The sequence below is a fragment of the Limulus polyphemus genome, unplaced genomic scaffold (genome assembly GCF_000517525.1).
Source record: "Limulus polyphemus unplaced genomic scaffold, Limulus_polyphemus-2.1.2 Scaffold284, whole genome shotgun sequence".
NCBI lineage: Eukaryota > Metazoa > Arthropoda > Merostomata > Xiphosura > Limulidae > Limulus > Limulus polyphemus.
In genome coordinates this window covers 576,086-591,738 of record NW_013665894.1, presented here as the reverse complement: position 1 = coordinate 591,738, position 15,653 = coordinate 576,086, and the positions used below count along the sequence as shown (strand labels likewise).

General features: G+C 32.7%; 1 protein-coding gene across 1 annotated transcript in view; it reads right to left on the bottom strand.

Moving 5' to 3' along the window:
• The window catches only part of LOC106457036 (cGMP-inhibited 3',5'-cyclic phosphodiesterase A-like), a 307,645-nt gene that overhangs the window by 21,717 nt on the left and 270,275 nt on the right, over positions 1-15,653 (bottom strand). The window contains exon 10 of the mRNA XM_022382847.1: positions 5,577-5,761. Within this exon, the coding sequence (XP_022238555.1) occupies positions 5,577-5,761 (185 nt within the window). The remainder of the gene's footprint in view (positions 1-5,576; positions 5,762-15,653) is intronic.

Genomic DNA, 15,653 nt, shown 5'->3' with positions numbered 1-15,653 from the left:
CCCACCAGCTATAGTTGAAAAGCTCTCCAACATTCCCCACAATAAAACTCAGCTCACGAACAAAATTGACTATAACAAATCCAACAACAGCACATTACACTGCAGTTTACCTTTTGTTCCTGAAACCAGCTCAAGAATCATCCACACTTGGACTAAACTAGCCAGTAAACACAATAGTCCTGTCAACGTCAAATTTTCACAAAAACCCGGCCCTAAATTAAAATCGTTACTAAACAAAAATTATTTAGAATCACACAATACCAACGTAATTTACAAAATAACATGCAATAACTGCCCAGAATTCTACATAGGAGAAACAGGAAGAAAACTGGAAACCAGATTGACAGAACACAATAAAAAACCGTCCCATGTTTTTCACCATTGCAGCTCAAAAAACCATAGTATATCTATTAAAAACACAGTCATTTTAAACAAAGAACCCAACATAAACAAACGAAAAATCAAGGAATCCATCTTAATTGAACAAAACAACCCTACTCTAAACCAACACACCGGGGTGCCTAGATTACCTCTTCTAAGTTTCACAACAGTTCCGGTCATGTGACTTATTTGTTCAATCTGTATATATATATCCGTGTCAGTGTAAATTACTTGTACCTGATGATGACAAAACCTTGTCGAAACGTTGTACATTTGCTGTTATGTTAAACTTATATTAAAGTTTTTCTTCATTACCCATTTAAGCCGTCTCCAGCCATTATAACTATAGTAGTGTTACATGCAGACAGATACCATGAGATACGAACTAAAGTTGTTACATGCAGACAGGTACTATAATAAGATACCAACTATTGTTGTGAGACACCAATTTCAGTTGTGTTGCAAATAACCAAGTACCATTTGTTTGTTTGTTGTTAAGCGCAGGGCTACACAAAGGGCTATCTATGTATCGAATCCCGACTTTTAGCGTTATAAGCCTACAGACTTATCGCTGAGACACTGGAGGCAGCGGGGTACTGTAAGAGATTGTGTTGCATATAGACAGGTTCAATAAAAAACTATCTAGTTATATTGCATATAGACACTTACGATAAAAAATCATCTACGGTTGTGTTGCAAACACAGAAGTACCATAAGAGACCAGCTACCATTGTGTTGCATATAGATAGGTGTCATACAAGATCTGCTAGAGATGTCATATACAATTATGTGTGTTAAAGGAAACTCAAGGTTTCCATATATTGTGATGTCATTAAACATAATCTAACACCACAATTTAAAAGAAAAAAATATGCGGACTTACAACGGTATAAGTCGGGTTTCAATACCTGTGGTGCGCAAAGCACAGATAGCCCTTTGTGTAGCTTTGTGCTTAACTACAAACAAACAAACAAATAGTTTCAAAATATGCCACTAAAAGTGTATTATTTCGTAAGTAAAGCCACAAATTTGATATATACAATACTGAAGCAGTAGAGATTCATCTAATGATGTAGTCATGAAATAGAGTCGATCGATTCTATTCGTTAATGAGATTCACATGGCCATATACATTTTTTATTAAATATTTAAGAAATAAAAACTAGTATTCCTTTTGTTAGCTATACTTTACAAGCAAACGATTCACCATCTTTTTGTTCGATTTTACTCTGGAACAAAATTATCTGAAAAATGGTGTTGAAGTGTTCAAGTGTTCTTTTTTGAGATACTGCTATCTTCAGTCAAAATGAACAACTTACTTTTAGAAAAATAACAAGACTTCAAATATATTTTAAAAATATGTCATTTAACTTAAACGGTTATGTCTGGCAAAAATCGATACTATGATGCTACAGCTAAAAAGGAAACGCGAGCTGTTAAGCTTCTAATCAGATTAAATTTGTTGTTTTCTATTGGGTTGTTCCCTGGGATTAATTGTGACTGTCTTTATTAATAATTCACTGCACCCTGAACAACCAGTTTATCACACTTAACTAAGCTTTAGGATGTTACTTACAATACAGATGTTTCACTTAACTCTGTTCACTATTTCAGTGGTCCTGAAGCCTTTGATGCATACGAAAGATATAACCTTGCTCTTGGCAAAAGCTAATTGCAGCAAGAGCCCCCCCCCCCAAGGGTAAATACTGGGTAGTTGCTCAATGACCAATATCCCACGCCTATCTACCATTCACGACTAGTTGTGATTATAGTAGTAACTCCAATAAGGAAGGAGAGAAAAAAAAAAGAAGCTAAAACAGGATTATACATAATGTACATATTTATCATTTAAATAAGAACGTACGTCCGACCATAATTCCAAAGATAAAATGAACATTGCGGTGATGTAACAGAATTATACAGCCCTCCTGATGGTATTGATATAGTATCCCAACATCCACTCTTAAAAATGAAGTACATTCAAGTCACATTTTAGAAAATAGAAAGTTAGAACTAATTTGCAATACATCAACTCAGTCACTTCAAGTATTTAATACATCAACTCAGTCACTTCACGTGTTTAATACATCAACTCAGTCACTTCACGTATTTGATACATCAACTCAGTCACTTCACGTGTTTAATACATCAACTCAGTCACGTCCCACTTCACGTGCTTAATACATCAACTCAGTCACTTCACGTGTTTAATACGTCAACTCAGTCACTTTACGTGTTTAATACATCAACTCAGTCACTTCACGTGTTTAATACATCAACCCAGTCACTTCACGTGTTTAATACATCAACTCAGTCACTTCACGTGTTTAATACATGTTGGACAAACACAATTATTTGATGATAGTTTCTTCAGGCTCAGTTGTTTAATCAATACGTGTTCATTAATGGTAATTTTTAAAACACAGTATTGATATTGTAAAAAAATAAGACCTTATCCTACCATCGCTCTCTACACTAAGGAATACAAATATTTAATGAAAGATGTGAATAAATCTTAAGATTTTTTCTAATAAATTGTGATATTGATTAAAAAAATCTGTAGAATTTGATAATTTCTCAAACCTAAAAACCATCAAAGTTTAGTCTTTTTGTCCATAAAACAACATTACTTAAGAAGAGGGAAATTATTATTGCAAAAACAACAACAATATTTTATGTTTGTGAAATAATCACTCCATTAAAAAGTATAAGGGATAACACTGTTAGGAGGTGGAATGTGAAAAACACGAAAGTTATATTCACATCTATTATCAAATATGGACACTTGAACATTTTCGTTAGTTCTTCTGAAGAAGAATAGTCAATTATTCGAAAGTGCTCAAGTTTTGGGTCTTATTTTAAATTCGTTAGAAAAACAATACTCAAATCTTGATCATGTGCGGTAGATGCAGTATTATTAGTGTGTTGAGTACCTGGTTCTGGATGATAAATTGAAGAAAAGGTTTGAACAATAGTTAGTTTATTAATATTTACTACATCGCCAATATAATGAAAGCTAAATTTGTACTTTTGAGAAGTAGAGTACTGTTTTAAGAAAAGGTTCGTAGAAGAAGAAATTTATTTTACCAACATTAGTTGAATATTTAGCCTTCATTAATATGTCAATCTGTTTTTATTCACTTGTTTGTTGAAAATAATAAAATGACTAAAATATTCAAATTAGATAAACTTTTATATTGTTTTTATTCTGAAAATATTTTAGTACCAATGTAATATCATTTGAAAATTGATTGACTAGTAATTTAAAAACTATAAATCGGATAAGGCTAGTTTAATAAATAAAGTAGTAATATCAAAGGTAATTTTGGGAGAAGTGGAACTGAGCCTCTGAACACTCTAAGCCTGAATCGCTATTACTGATAATCCTTCAACAGTTAAACATTCAGTATGAGTTTTACTATTTTCAAATGAAATATATAACGCTTCATAAAGAATAGTAACATAAAGCATCGATGTAGTTTTCACTGAAATAGTAATAAATCTGAACTTTATAGGATTTGTTTATGATTTAGGGACAGCATATACATATGGTAAATTAAATCATACATTATCAATCAATATATTTCATTTTTAGAACCTTTAGAGAATTATTTAAAACAATATAATTTTTCAGATTACAGTTAACAATAGTAATATTGTGATGAATTTCATTAATTAGAACTTCAGCATAATTTTATTTTTAAATAAAATCAAGCACATAACCATTCTTTTCAACTGGAGAAATGATGAACTGTTTCTGATGTGTAATAGTTTTACTTTAGAATAAGCCTTGCAAATTGGAGCAATAATGAACTTTATTTCAAATCTAGTAATTTTAATTTACAACCAATCTTGTCAATTGGAGCAATACTGAACTTTCCCTGGGGATAAGTTATTTTAATTTTAAACATGTGAAAAGGAATATTAATTTTATACTTAAACCAATTTTAAACGATTTTATTTATTTGCATATTGTTTATTATTTTATTATGCTGATCTGTATACATGCGTTCAGCTATTCCATAGCGGTTGTTATATGCCGCCGCTTTCCGGTTGCTTCATTAACGTCTGAATACATTATATTTTAAAATTCGTCAAACGGAAAAAGGTGGCGTTATGAATTATAGGTGAATTTAGTTGAGAAAACAGTGGAGGAGCTATCTCCATGTTTGAAACTTTTCCACAGCAGATTAATTGTTGTATATAATAAGTTTAGATAAGTGTCTACATTGTACAATCGTGTTTGACACTGAAATTTTTTCGATAAATTCTACCGCTTGAAGAACAGGTTTCCCATTTTGTAAATAAACACCAGAAGAAATAAAGATGTGCGCAACTCAGCTACACCAGCAGTTCTGAATGAAAATATGTTTAGGTGTTAATGTAGTAATTGGAGAGCAACGGTATAGAATGACTGGATTAAACTTAAACCTAGTATGGGAGAAGCACTAGAGAGGGTTACATTCTGTTTTCCGAAATTAATCATTTTCGTTTTGTAACTGCATCCTCAAAAATATTCAGTAAACTACTACATATTAGTAACTTTCATTATAAGCATGATAAATAAACAGTGTTGAGCTAAGCACTAAGTAATAACAATAGGTTAATTCTGAGTTTTATTTTTATATTTATGTGTATTGTATTAATTACCTTTTGTGCATATCATGCTAAGACATTTGTCCTACTTGTGAACCACACAATAATCTCTAGGTTGTTATGAAATGAGCAATCATGATATGGCTAGTAACACAGAAACTAGGGATTATCTATTCCATTAGATATTTAAATAATTAGTTATTTCGAAAGATTATCCAGTGTCACTGCCTAACATTACGAATGCACTGATTGGGACAGTTTCAGTTTCACTGTGGATCCAAAACTAAGTCATAAATACCATTAAACAAACCACAGTCTTTCCATGATGGTGCAATGATTTAAAAATCTATCTAAATCTAAAGAACTTCATAACAAAAACAAAACTAAGTCAGTCATAAATACCATTAAGCATAATACCGAATAGCATAAAAATTACGTCCAGTGTCTCTTGCTTTTACATCGGGCAATTACATTGTCATTAGATATAAATGTAAGAGACACTTGGAGTACTTTTTACTCTAAATACTAGACGTATTTTTCAACCACCGAAACCAGGTATCAAACATTCGAACAATACAGAGAACTATCCTATCACCCACCTGTGGTGCAAAAGTGGATACTAAGAATGCATTTGTCCTGCCTGGGTGATCATAATCGTGCATGGCAGCTGCTGTGTAAAGCGCCATCAACTCCAGTGCCGGAAAATTAGCTCCAACTATGCCATAAGTGTCATCTGCTACAAAACAGTGTCTGTGATTAGACGTTCCACAATCAATGGGATTTTCTACGAAAAATATAAAGGCATAAAAAAATTGGCAGCAACGTGACCATACGAAAGAAAATTAATTAGATAATAACTTCTGGAAGCAAGCTGAAATATTGTTATCTTTAAATTCGCGATTTTTGGAATTGCGTGTAGAAATAAACGATGTATGACAGCCCAGACTTTGTATTTTATTTTTGCTCGTTTGATTATACAGTGATATAGATTATAAGACGCCATTTGTCATGGTGTACTCAACTGAGAACCATAGCCTTGGAAGTTATTTGTAATATAAAGGCAGTTTTGTGCACGTTTACATTACCAATTCTTCGATCGAACGCAACGATTTCCCAAAGTTCGTGTTTTTTTCACGTATTAGAAACATAATCTGTTCTTTTGAATTAATCGCGATTTTAAATTAATTCATACTTAAGCCTACTCCAGTTAAAAACTAGTAACTTTGAAACTGTGTTCAACCACCAGACTCTGTATCTTTTAGTATATAAGAAACAACTCATATTTCATATCATAACTTACCATTTCTAATCCTCACTCTGTTCATAAAACACCTTTTATAGCTTAAGCCTTACAAATACAGGCCTCATTAGTATTTACACTGTAAATCAGTTATTATAATTACGATAGTACTTATAGTAGGAATGGGCTAGATGTTCAATATGTTTAATACAAATTTAAATCTCAAACACACTGCAAACAGCGTGTAAACCAACTTTATAAGCACTTTATACATAATGTTGAGTAGTAAACAAACCAACTGCACAGTAACAAGCCACCTAAGCATTTGAGAGAGTCGGTAGAGTAAAAACAAGAATTTCATAAAAACACACATTTGTTAATCTGACTATCTGACTGACTGACTAACGTTGTTGGAAAGGCATAGCTCTCCTGTTTTCACCTTATATAAATCTAAGTGCACATGACTGAATTACGCTACATTGGCTAAAAGCGTTTTTCTTAGTTGTCCTCATAACCTTGGTAATAACAATAGCCTTTTTTAAAACACTACTAACGAGTTAAGAATGCATTAGTAGCCATATTCTATGATTATGAGCATGCTCTGTGAGTTGCCAAGTACAAACCCACTCTCATATTACGTGTGGGTGCACGATTGCTTATACGTCTGCGATAATGGTCAGCCTGCAGCTGTATCAGCTAGATAAGAAAACGTGGACTATGTAGATTCTCTAGATCTATGTTATAACTAAAATCTTGTATTGATAACCTTGAAAAGTCTTTGTACCAACGAAGAAAGCATTACTTCAAGAATAGAAATAAGGTAAGAAACAGTAACGCTGAATATGCGAAACAAGCCTTAGCCATTAATCTAGCCAAAGAAAAGGCTGCCACCGGAACTAGAAAGAAGAATAACTGTTGCAAAGATCTCAACAACAGCAAGGAAATCTTAGAGAAATAGCTCTAAGGAAAGCTACGAGAAGGATAAGTCTAAAGTCCAGTCACTCTCGAGACTTAGTACCAAAAAAACTATGAGACAAGTGTAAAAACATTTAAATAATAAAATTAAGAAGTAGAAATGGGAGCACCAAAAAGCAAGCAAACAAGGTAGGAATGGGTGGGATAACATTACAACACATGGTGGTTTTTGGCACAATGCAACCTCAAAGTGGGTGTTGCCATGCTTATCGATAGTAATTAAAATACATGATAACAATTATAATCAAATAATGTTTACATTACACTTATGCAATATGCACTCACGGCCCCAGAAGTGCAGAACACGATTCTATTTGGTGTTAACGGAGCATGAAGAACCTCGGATTACAGACCTGCACACTAACTCCTTAAAAATTGTAGAAATCTTACATTTCTTCTGTACAAGTGCTTTTGGGAAACCCTGTATTTTTGCTTGAACTTAACTAAGTCTTAGTTGATGCTAGTTTAGAAGGCTGGATAATTATGGGTATTTCTAAAAGTTGCGGTTGTTCCAGTGATTTAAGGTGAATTATGTCCAAAACTTAACAATCTTGGCAACAGAGTGAAGAAATAACCACTTACTGCATGGCAGATGTACATTAGGAAAAATATTAAGAATGCATGTAATTTTCTGGTTTTACAGTACGTATACAGCCTAAATTAATAAAAAAATATCGTATTTTTTATTGAAAAAGCCATATTTAGAGGATGTTTTATGTGAAATTAAATGCTCTTTAGTGTTTCTGAGCAAGAATATTGTGAGTCTGATATTTTGTTACTATATTTGTCATTGTGACTATTCCTGTTTGCTCTGATGAAGTAAAGAGCGTTTCTTCTTTGTCTTACGTTTCTTGAAAAACTACATAAGATTTTTTTATGTATTCTTTTGCAAGAAGTAGTACTTCAGAACATTCCAAACTATGACTAAACCATATTTTTCTTGGTGCCACTATGAACTACATAGAGATAAGTATTTTGTGCTTTTTAACTTTTATTTGTAACTTTTATTTGTCCTTTAGCTCAATAATGATGACCTTTCTTGCTGGAATATGCTTTTTTTTTCTTAAAAAGTTTTTTTTTTTGCACTCTGTGTTATACAGAAAGGGAGTTTTTGGAGGATTACCTGACAGCAGTTAATGAATTAATTAAAAGTAAAACCTAGAAATGAAGAGCTCTAGTTTTCTAAGATGGTGGATTTGACTTTAAAGTGCTCGTTTGACAAAATTTCTACTTGTAGAATGGAATAACTTTTTGGAGCAGATACTTCCGGTACCCATTGGAGATTTATTATTGAAAAACTCACCCCTAAAAGAGCTATAAACAGGCAGTTTCACAAGTTACAGCTGTCTGGCTTATCGTATAGGCAGTATGAGTGTGCTCCATACCATAGTGCCAAACGAATTTACAGAACGGTGGCTTGATGGAAATTTTAATTATTTAAAATGAAATTGGCGATACTCACTTAACGTTCTTGACTAAACATTGCATTCAAAGATGACCCCAAAAGATACCTCCAAGACTGAATACTGTTCTCTATAGCAGTCTGTGGTCAACGATCCCTTTTACTTATGGTGGAAGGGTTAGATATCTGACTAGGATAGATGCGAAAGTATTTATATAAGCATATGGAAGATTAACCTGAGTTTTTTTTTTAATTTGAGGGGTAGGGGGAGCGGCTGCTCAAGGAACACTATATTACAGTTTTAGAGCATAGGATCCAGTCATTTGATAAAATATTGTGCACTCAGCTACCAATTACATTGCATTAGGAAAGGGTAAACTTCCTAATTACAAAAACGGATTTGTAACTTTGGCAGCACAGTCTTCCTTACAATGGATCCTCAACACGATGCCATTAATAAATAGGATATGTCTAGTCTATATATAGCCAATGTAGTCAGTTTTTCTTCTCAGTGTAAAGTCTGGACCCTATTATTCCAAAACCGAAGAGAGATTTGTTTGTTTCTTTGTATCTAAGCACAAAGCTACGCAATGGGCTATCCGTGTTGTGCCCGCAATGTGTATCGAAAACCGATGTTTAGCGTTACACGTCCGCAGGCTTACCGCTGTATCTCTGGAGGGCCCGAAGAAGAAACTGGGTAAATATTTGATCACGCGATTAAAAAAATTAAGCCATTGGAAACAAACTCCAGTTGAAAGCTTCATGACCTAAGTGAAGACAGTCGACTGGTTTAGTAGTGATATGTGATGTTCTCTGTAGAATATCCATTCTTGGTAAACCTAGTTCTAGCTGATCAGCAAAAAATAGTTTAGTGTGTCCACATCCGGAAATATTGTGAGACAATTTTCTTTTGGCGGAATTACGAACACTTGCTAGATGATAATTCTAAATTTATCTAAAAATTACCACTTTGACTAAGAAAAGTGAGTTTATTCTGATAAATGAATAATCTTTTGGCGTATAAAGACATAATAAATTACGAGCAGAACGTAGGCTTAGTATATCAATGGAGGTGAAAGCAAAAAAATGGGATCCATTACTGAAAGCTATAATTAGATACGTTAATTAAACATAAGGCACTGTTCAGTTATGGAGAAGGGAGATTTCAACTTGGATTAGAAGTGATACATGACTGAAGTGTGTTCAACTAAATATATGAAACTAAATATTATTTCTTTGATGTAGGAATTCTTTCGGAGGATCATTGATAAACACTAGCCCACAACAACAACAACAACAACAAGAAAAAAGTGACCATAATATCGATAATGACTGTCGTGAGAAATTATTCAAGGAATTTGTTTTTAAAACTGGTTTTACTGCTCCAGTTTTAAATATAACACGACAATATTGTATTAGCGCTGTACTGTGTATGCAAGATAATTCAAGAGTACTTCGAAGCAAGGAAGCAATACCTAGCTGAATGACTCCAGTAGAACACCATTGACAAAGTAATATCATTAACGCTAACAGTTACATTTTGGTTGTTTCTGTTTATATTACGAACTGAAAGAAATTGAAGAGCAGTCTTATTAACATCTAGTTAAGAGTTTGGAGTCAAATTAGCAAAATGTATTTAATAATGAAAGTCCTGATATCAGAGGTTCTACACAGTCCTTAAGGTTGATAGGTGTGAGACAAATTAACTTCACCGGGTTTAAGATTTTCTTTTATTGTAGGAAAAGAACAAATTGTCCATTTCAAGTAGCCTCATCTACACACAAAAAAAAACAACTGCTATGGAGCGCATAACTATTGAATATAGAAGTAATGTCTTTGAAGCAAAAATATCTAATGATGCGTACTCGAGGTCACCTGATGGCAATAAAAACAAAAATGAATCATTTGGACACCTCAAACTGTATGACTTCGGGATGTAGAGTTTATACATATAATTGTTAACAACATTAATAATAATAAAAATAGGAAAGGGATTGTTTTGATTTTGATATTTTTAAAGTTATGATGGAAACAACGAAAATCATTAGCTAACTTAAAAATACTAAAATACTATCTAATTTCCTCAAAACTAAAAGTTCCAAGCTATTAAAATGAAAATATTACCCATCAGAGGTAGTATTATGGTATGATAAGTAAAGAGAGAAAATGAATTACTCGATCTTTTCATATAAAAGTTTATAAAAGGTAAACAGGAATCTGTTTGTTAATCAACAGTAACATTTATTTCTAGGCTACTTAGTATTTAATGAATCAAGAACAAATTGTAAGTTAGTTTAAAAATAACTGAAGCATAATCAAAATATTTGCGATATAAAACAAGTTTAGTTTTTTCGGACACTCCATTAGATAGTTTTGTTCACAACAACTTAAGAATAAACGAGCTAAGCTAGGGACTAATACTGAGTTCGTCACTACACCGTCAATTTGACCATAGTTTTACTATTGAAAATAAAATGAAACAGTTTGGTGTCAAATTCAAGAAACGTGATGTAAATATGTATTTGTATTTATGACAAAGCCACTAAAACTATCTGCCATAGTCTATAATTTTGAATTACTAACTTGAATGTTGTTGTTGTTTGTTATTAAGCACAAAGCTACACAAAGGGCGATCTGTGATTTGCCCACCACTGGTATCGAAACCAGGTTTCTAGCGGTATAAGCCCGCAGTCATACCGTTGTGCCACTGGGGGCCTAACTTGAAGGAAGGTAGCTAGTTAGCAGCGTCTTGCTACCTACCACCCACGTTAAGAGATTGGCTGTAACTTTGTTATCCAACTCCTAAGCCCTCAAATGGGTACGAACGGTCTACTATTAACTTCTTTTGAACATGCAATATTTATGATATTTAACTTATTAATACTACAAGCTGAAGTACCCGTCCTTTGTCCGGGTTATGAACTTAAAAAAATGTGGGGGGTGAATACTATGATAAATAACACAAAAATCCTAACTTTCACACAATATATTTATAACATATTATCACAGTATTCATTATTACCTCACCAAAAGTTTTGTATAAGCTTTAAGAACTCAATATGTATATACTTAAAACATGGTATACACTGAGTGATGGTCAGGGTGACTTCGTTGGAAGAGGTAGCGGCCAAAGTAGTGTGCTTTCTGTTACCTGCTTTCAACATCCAGCTCTTACTGTCCTTCCACAGTGTTTCACGTGATTAATTAATTGAAGGTCATTGGTCGCAGTTGAAAAGTCATGGGTCAAGATAGGATGTTGGTGTATCTCAATAATCGGTTCTTCATATCAGCCTTATTGTTGTTGTTTATGTAGAAACTTCATCGGAGTTAATATATTATTGCAATAATTGCTGCCTTTTCCCATTGTATTCCTAGCGCACTCTCTGAGATGTTTAAGACGATTGTGTGCCCTTCCCTCACACTGTATCTTGTGTTATAGAAAATTTAATAAAGTACTTTTTTTGTGTTTTTAATGCAAGGACGTGGCGCTATCTATAAATGTTGTTAACGTTGATTTACTTCAAATTAGCATAAATGCTCAGTAACAGCATTAATAGGGGCGGACGGGTTGTGAACTCCCAATAACATGTCCCTTGTTTCAAACTATCATCACACAAAATTTGGTTCAGACTGGCCCAGCGACCTAGGAGTAGCTAGAAAACGGACAGATAAACAGACAGACACACATATTCTTGCTCTTTATATATATATATATAGATATAGATAAGTTGGTTGAACAGTTTGACCATTTTAATTGGTCGAAAGTTGTCAGAATAGCTTAATATGCGAATATATTGAATCTGTAGGAATAATTTAAACATTTTGTCATTTGTTATTATACGTGGTAGAAAATGTTTCTTGTAATTTTTGTCTACAGAGTGATTTAATGTGTTAAACTGGTTCCTTAAATGTATTTAAATCAAGATATTTTGATATATATATATATACATATTTATGGGAGAAGAGTGTGTGCTCAATTATTATTGAACTAAGAGTTATACAGTTCTTGTCATCATGTAATAATTGTCTATAGGTGGAGATTAGGAGTTTTGTAAATGTAGAAATTAAGGATGGTTCTAACAACAAAATGATTTATACTATGGTGATTTTACAATTTTTAATCGTTTCATACCTACAAACGGCTGCGAATGTGAGTGGTTGTAAGTTTTAATACTTGCGAGTTAAAAGCAAACATTACTTGATCCGATTATGTCTGGTAGACGAGATATCCCCAACGCTTTTGGGGGCTATTATCCAGACATTTTAATTAAAAATTATAGTATTTATAATTTTTTTAAATATTATATTTTTTGATTTTTTGTTAGTGTGTTACTAGAGCGATAATGAATTTATTCTATTTGGATTTGTCTGGATAAACATTATAATTTTGAAATTTGTTGTGAGTGACAGTCATAGATTAGAGATTTACTCTTAATATGTTTGGTTTTGGTTTATATATATATATATATATATGTATATGTATGCGATGTATTTAACGTTTCTCTTGTAATTTCTCTTACGGTGGTTTAATTTTTCGTACATAGCGCGAAATTTATATAACGACAGGTTTAATAAAATTTGGTTGACAACAGTTAAAGAAAAAATCAATTAAGATTTGTGATCTATCGACTAAAGAATGTTTAATACGTCTCTGCTTTTCGGTATCAGTCTTAAGTTTTAACAAAACTATGTTTAATATTTTAATCTTTCACCTTGGAAGTTAACTTTGCCCTATGATGGACTTTATACTATGAGGTATAAATTTTCTTCGTAAATTAAAATTTGCTGAATATACGCCACTATCAGCAAGTATTAGAAAGAAATGTAAAAGTAGTATTAACATCTGTTTAAAAACTTTGAAAATCTTAGTTAAAATTACAGAAAAATGACTTCAAATCTAGACTTTTGGGAAGCAAGAGAAGGTAAAAATGTAACAATGCACTTCATAGTTTCAGGATTATAATTGTGATGTTAAAAATAGCAATTATTAACATTAAGCTCAGGTGAATTTTTCTAAAAACTGAACTTAGAAATTAATACAGTTTACGGAAGGATATAGAATTTAACTTTCAAAATATCATATAAATATTTAAAATTTTTAATATCATTTTTATGCTATACACTGTATCGTATTTGAGGCAAAGCTAGTAAGGCTATCTGCCACCGCCACTGTCTCTGAACTACTGACCACAGGGAGAGAAGCTAATCAGAAACAGTCTACCACGTACGCTTAAGAATTGACTGTCACTCTTATAACGTACCCACAGCTTAAAGTGCTAAATTATAAGTTGAATCGCATTATATGAATACTTTTGTTGACGAAGTAGTGCATGTAAGGTTCAGTTTAGTATTTAACGAATTTGAATGTACCAGCGGATTAACGAATATTTGTTTTCATCAAACGTCTGCAATTTGCCACCAGTTACCATTCATTGATAAAATCAATGGTGTTGCCAGTTGTATAAGATTAGTCTCTGGACTAACTAACTTATCTTTAAGTTATCACGAACAAAATTATTAGAAGTAATGCCCGCGGATACAGATATGTTGATGATACTTCTGTTGTTTTATAAAGAAGACTAGTGTACAATCATCGCTTCACTTCTTAAACAGTCAGAAGACTAATATTAAGTTCACCGATGAAGAACAAAATAATTTATATTTAATTTGCGTAATTTAATTTGCTAAATCAGTTTTTGTGTAATATAACAGTAGAGTCTGTGCAGACAGAAAGGAATTATTGGGGAGACATTTTGATTCTGAGGGAGTTAGTCAAATGAGCGTCAGTCAATTCATTTGTTTCAAACTTTATGATGTCAGAATGAAAAATAAAATGATGTTGGATTATAAATTTAAATCAGTTTTCTAAATTTATCATAAAAGTGTTCTCAAGAATAATTTCATTGCTTTCATAACTAAATATCAGGAGTAAACAGCGGTATATCTGCGGACTTACAACGCTAGAACCCGGTTTTCGATACCCGTGGTGGGCAGAGCACAGATAGCCCACTGTGCAGTTTTGTGCTTAACTTCAAAATAAACAAACCCCCACAGGAGATTTTTATGTTGATAATCTCAAACAAAGAGTTAGTAAGGAAGTAACTAAACTGGTTACTTTGAGATAAAGATATCAAACCATGGAATTGAGGAACCCTTGGAAGGAGAGATTGAAGAGAAAATGGATGGAGGAGGATGAATCAGAAAAAAACAGAGACACCAATAAAACCTCAAAATAGATATAGCCCCAATGAAGAACGCGATAGACAAGGAAGAGAGAAAAAAAGAATCAGTTTAGTTAATACCTTTCGTTAAAAAACAAAGTCAGACATAAAGATAACCCCAAGAACGTTTTCAGTCGCAGTACGTCATTCTTTTATTATAAGAAACAGATGGATAAAAAACAAAAATCAAGAACTAAAGATTAAAAAAGAATATAAAAGAAAACTTTTTACGTAGAAATAAGACAAAAGTAGGTAGTAGTAATTAGTAAATGGAGAAAAAAACTGACTGGTTATTGGCAGAAAAGCTATTAAAAGTTGAAGATCAATGATGTCAGAATGAATTTTAAAGCTAGACAGATACACTCTATTCAAAATGAAATCCAGTACGCTTCATTGATCTCAATATCCACTTTACATTTAAAACCCGATTAGATATTCATATCGTAGATGGAATGCTTTGGATGGTTGGAGCGTTACGAAATGAGATGGATTTTTTGTGGGCAAACAGAAGATTTAATATCGTTAAAAACCTTTCCTTAAGGTACCAGTAGGCCTAAGATTTATGATAAAAGTCGCGTTAACGGCATATTTTTTTTTTCACATTCCGCTTAATTTGCCATTGTGTACCATTTTTTTACAGACTGAAGGCTAGCACTGTAAGAAACACACATTAATGGGTAATAATGGCTGGAGACGGCATGAATGGGTAACGAAGAAAAACTTTAATATAAGTTTAACATAACAGCAAATGTACAACGTTTCGACAAAGGTTTTTTCTTATTCGGGAAAAAAACCTTTTGAAAAGGTTTTCCTTTTTTGTTTTTTTTAAATTTTTTTT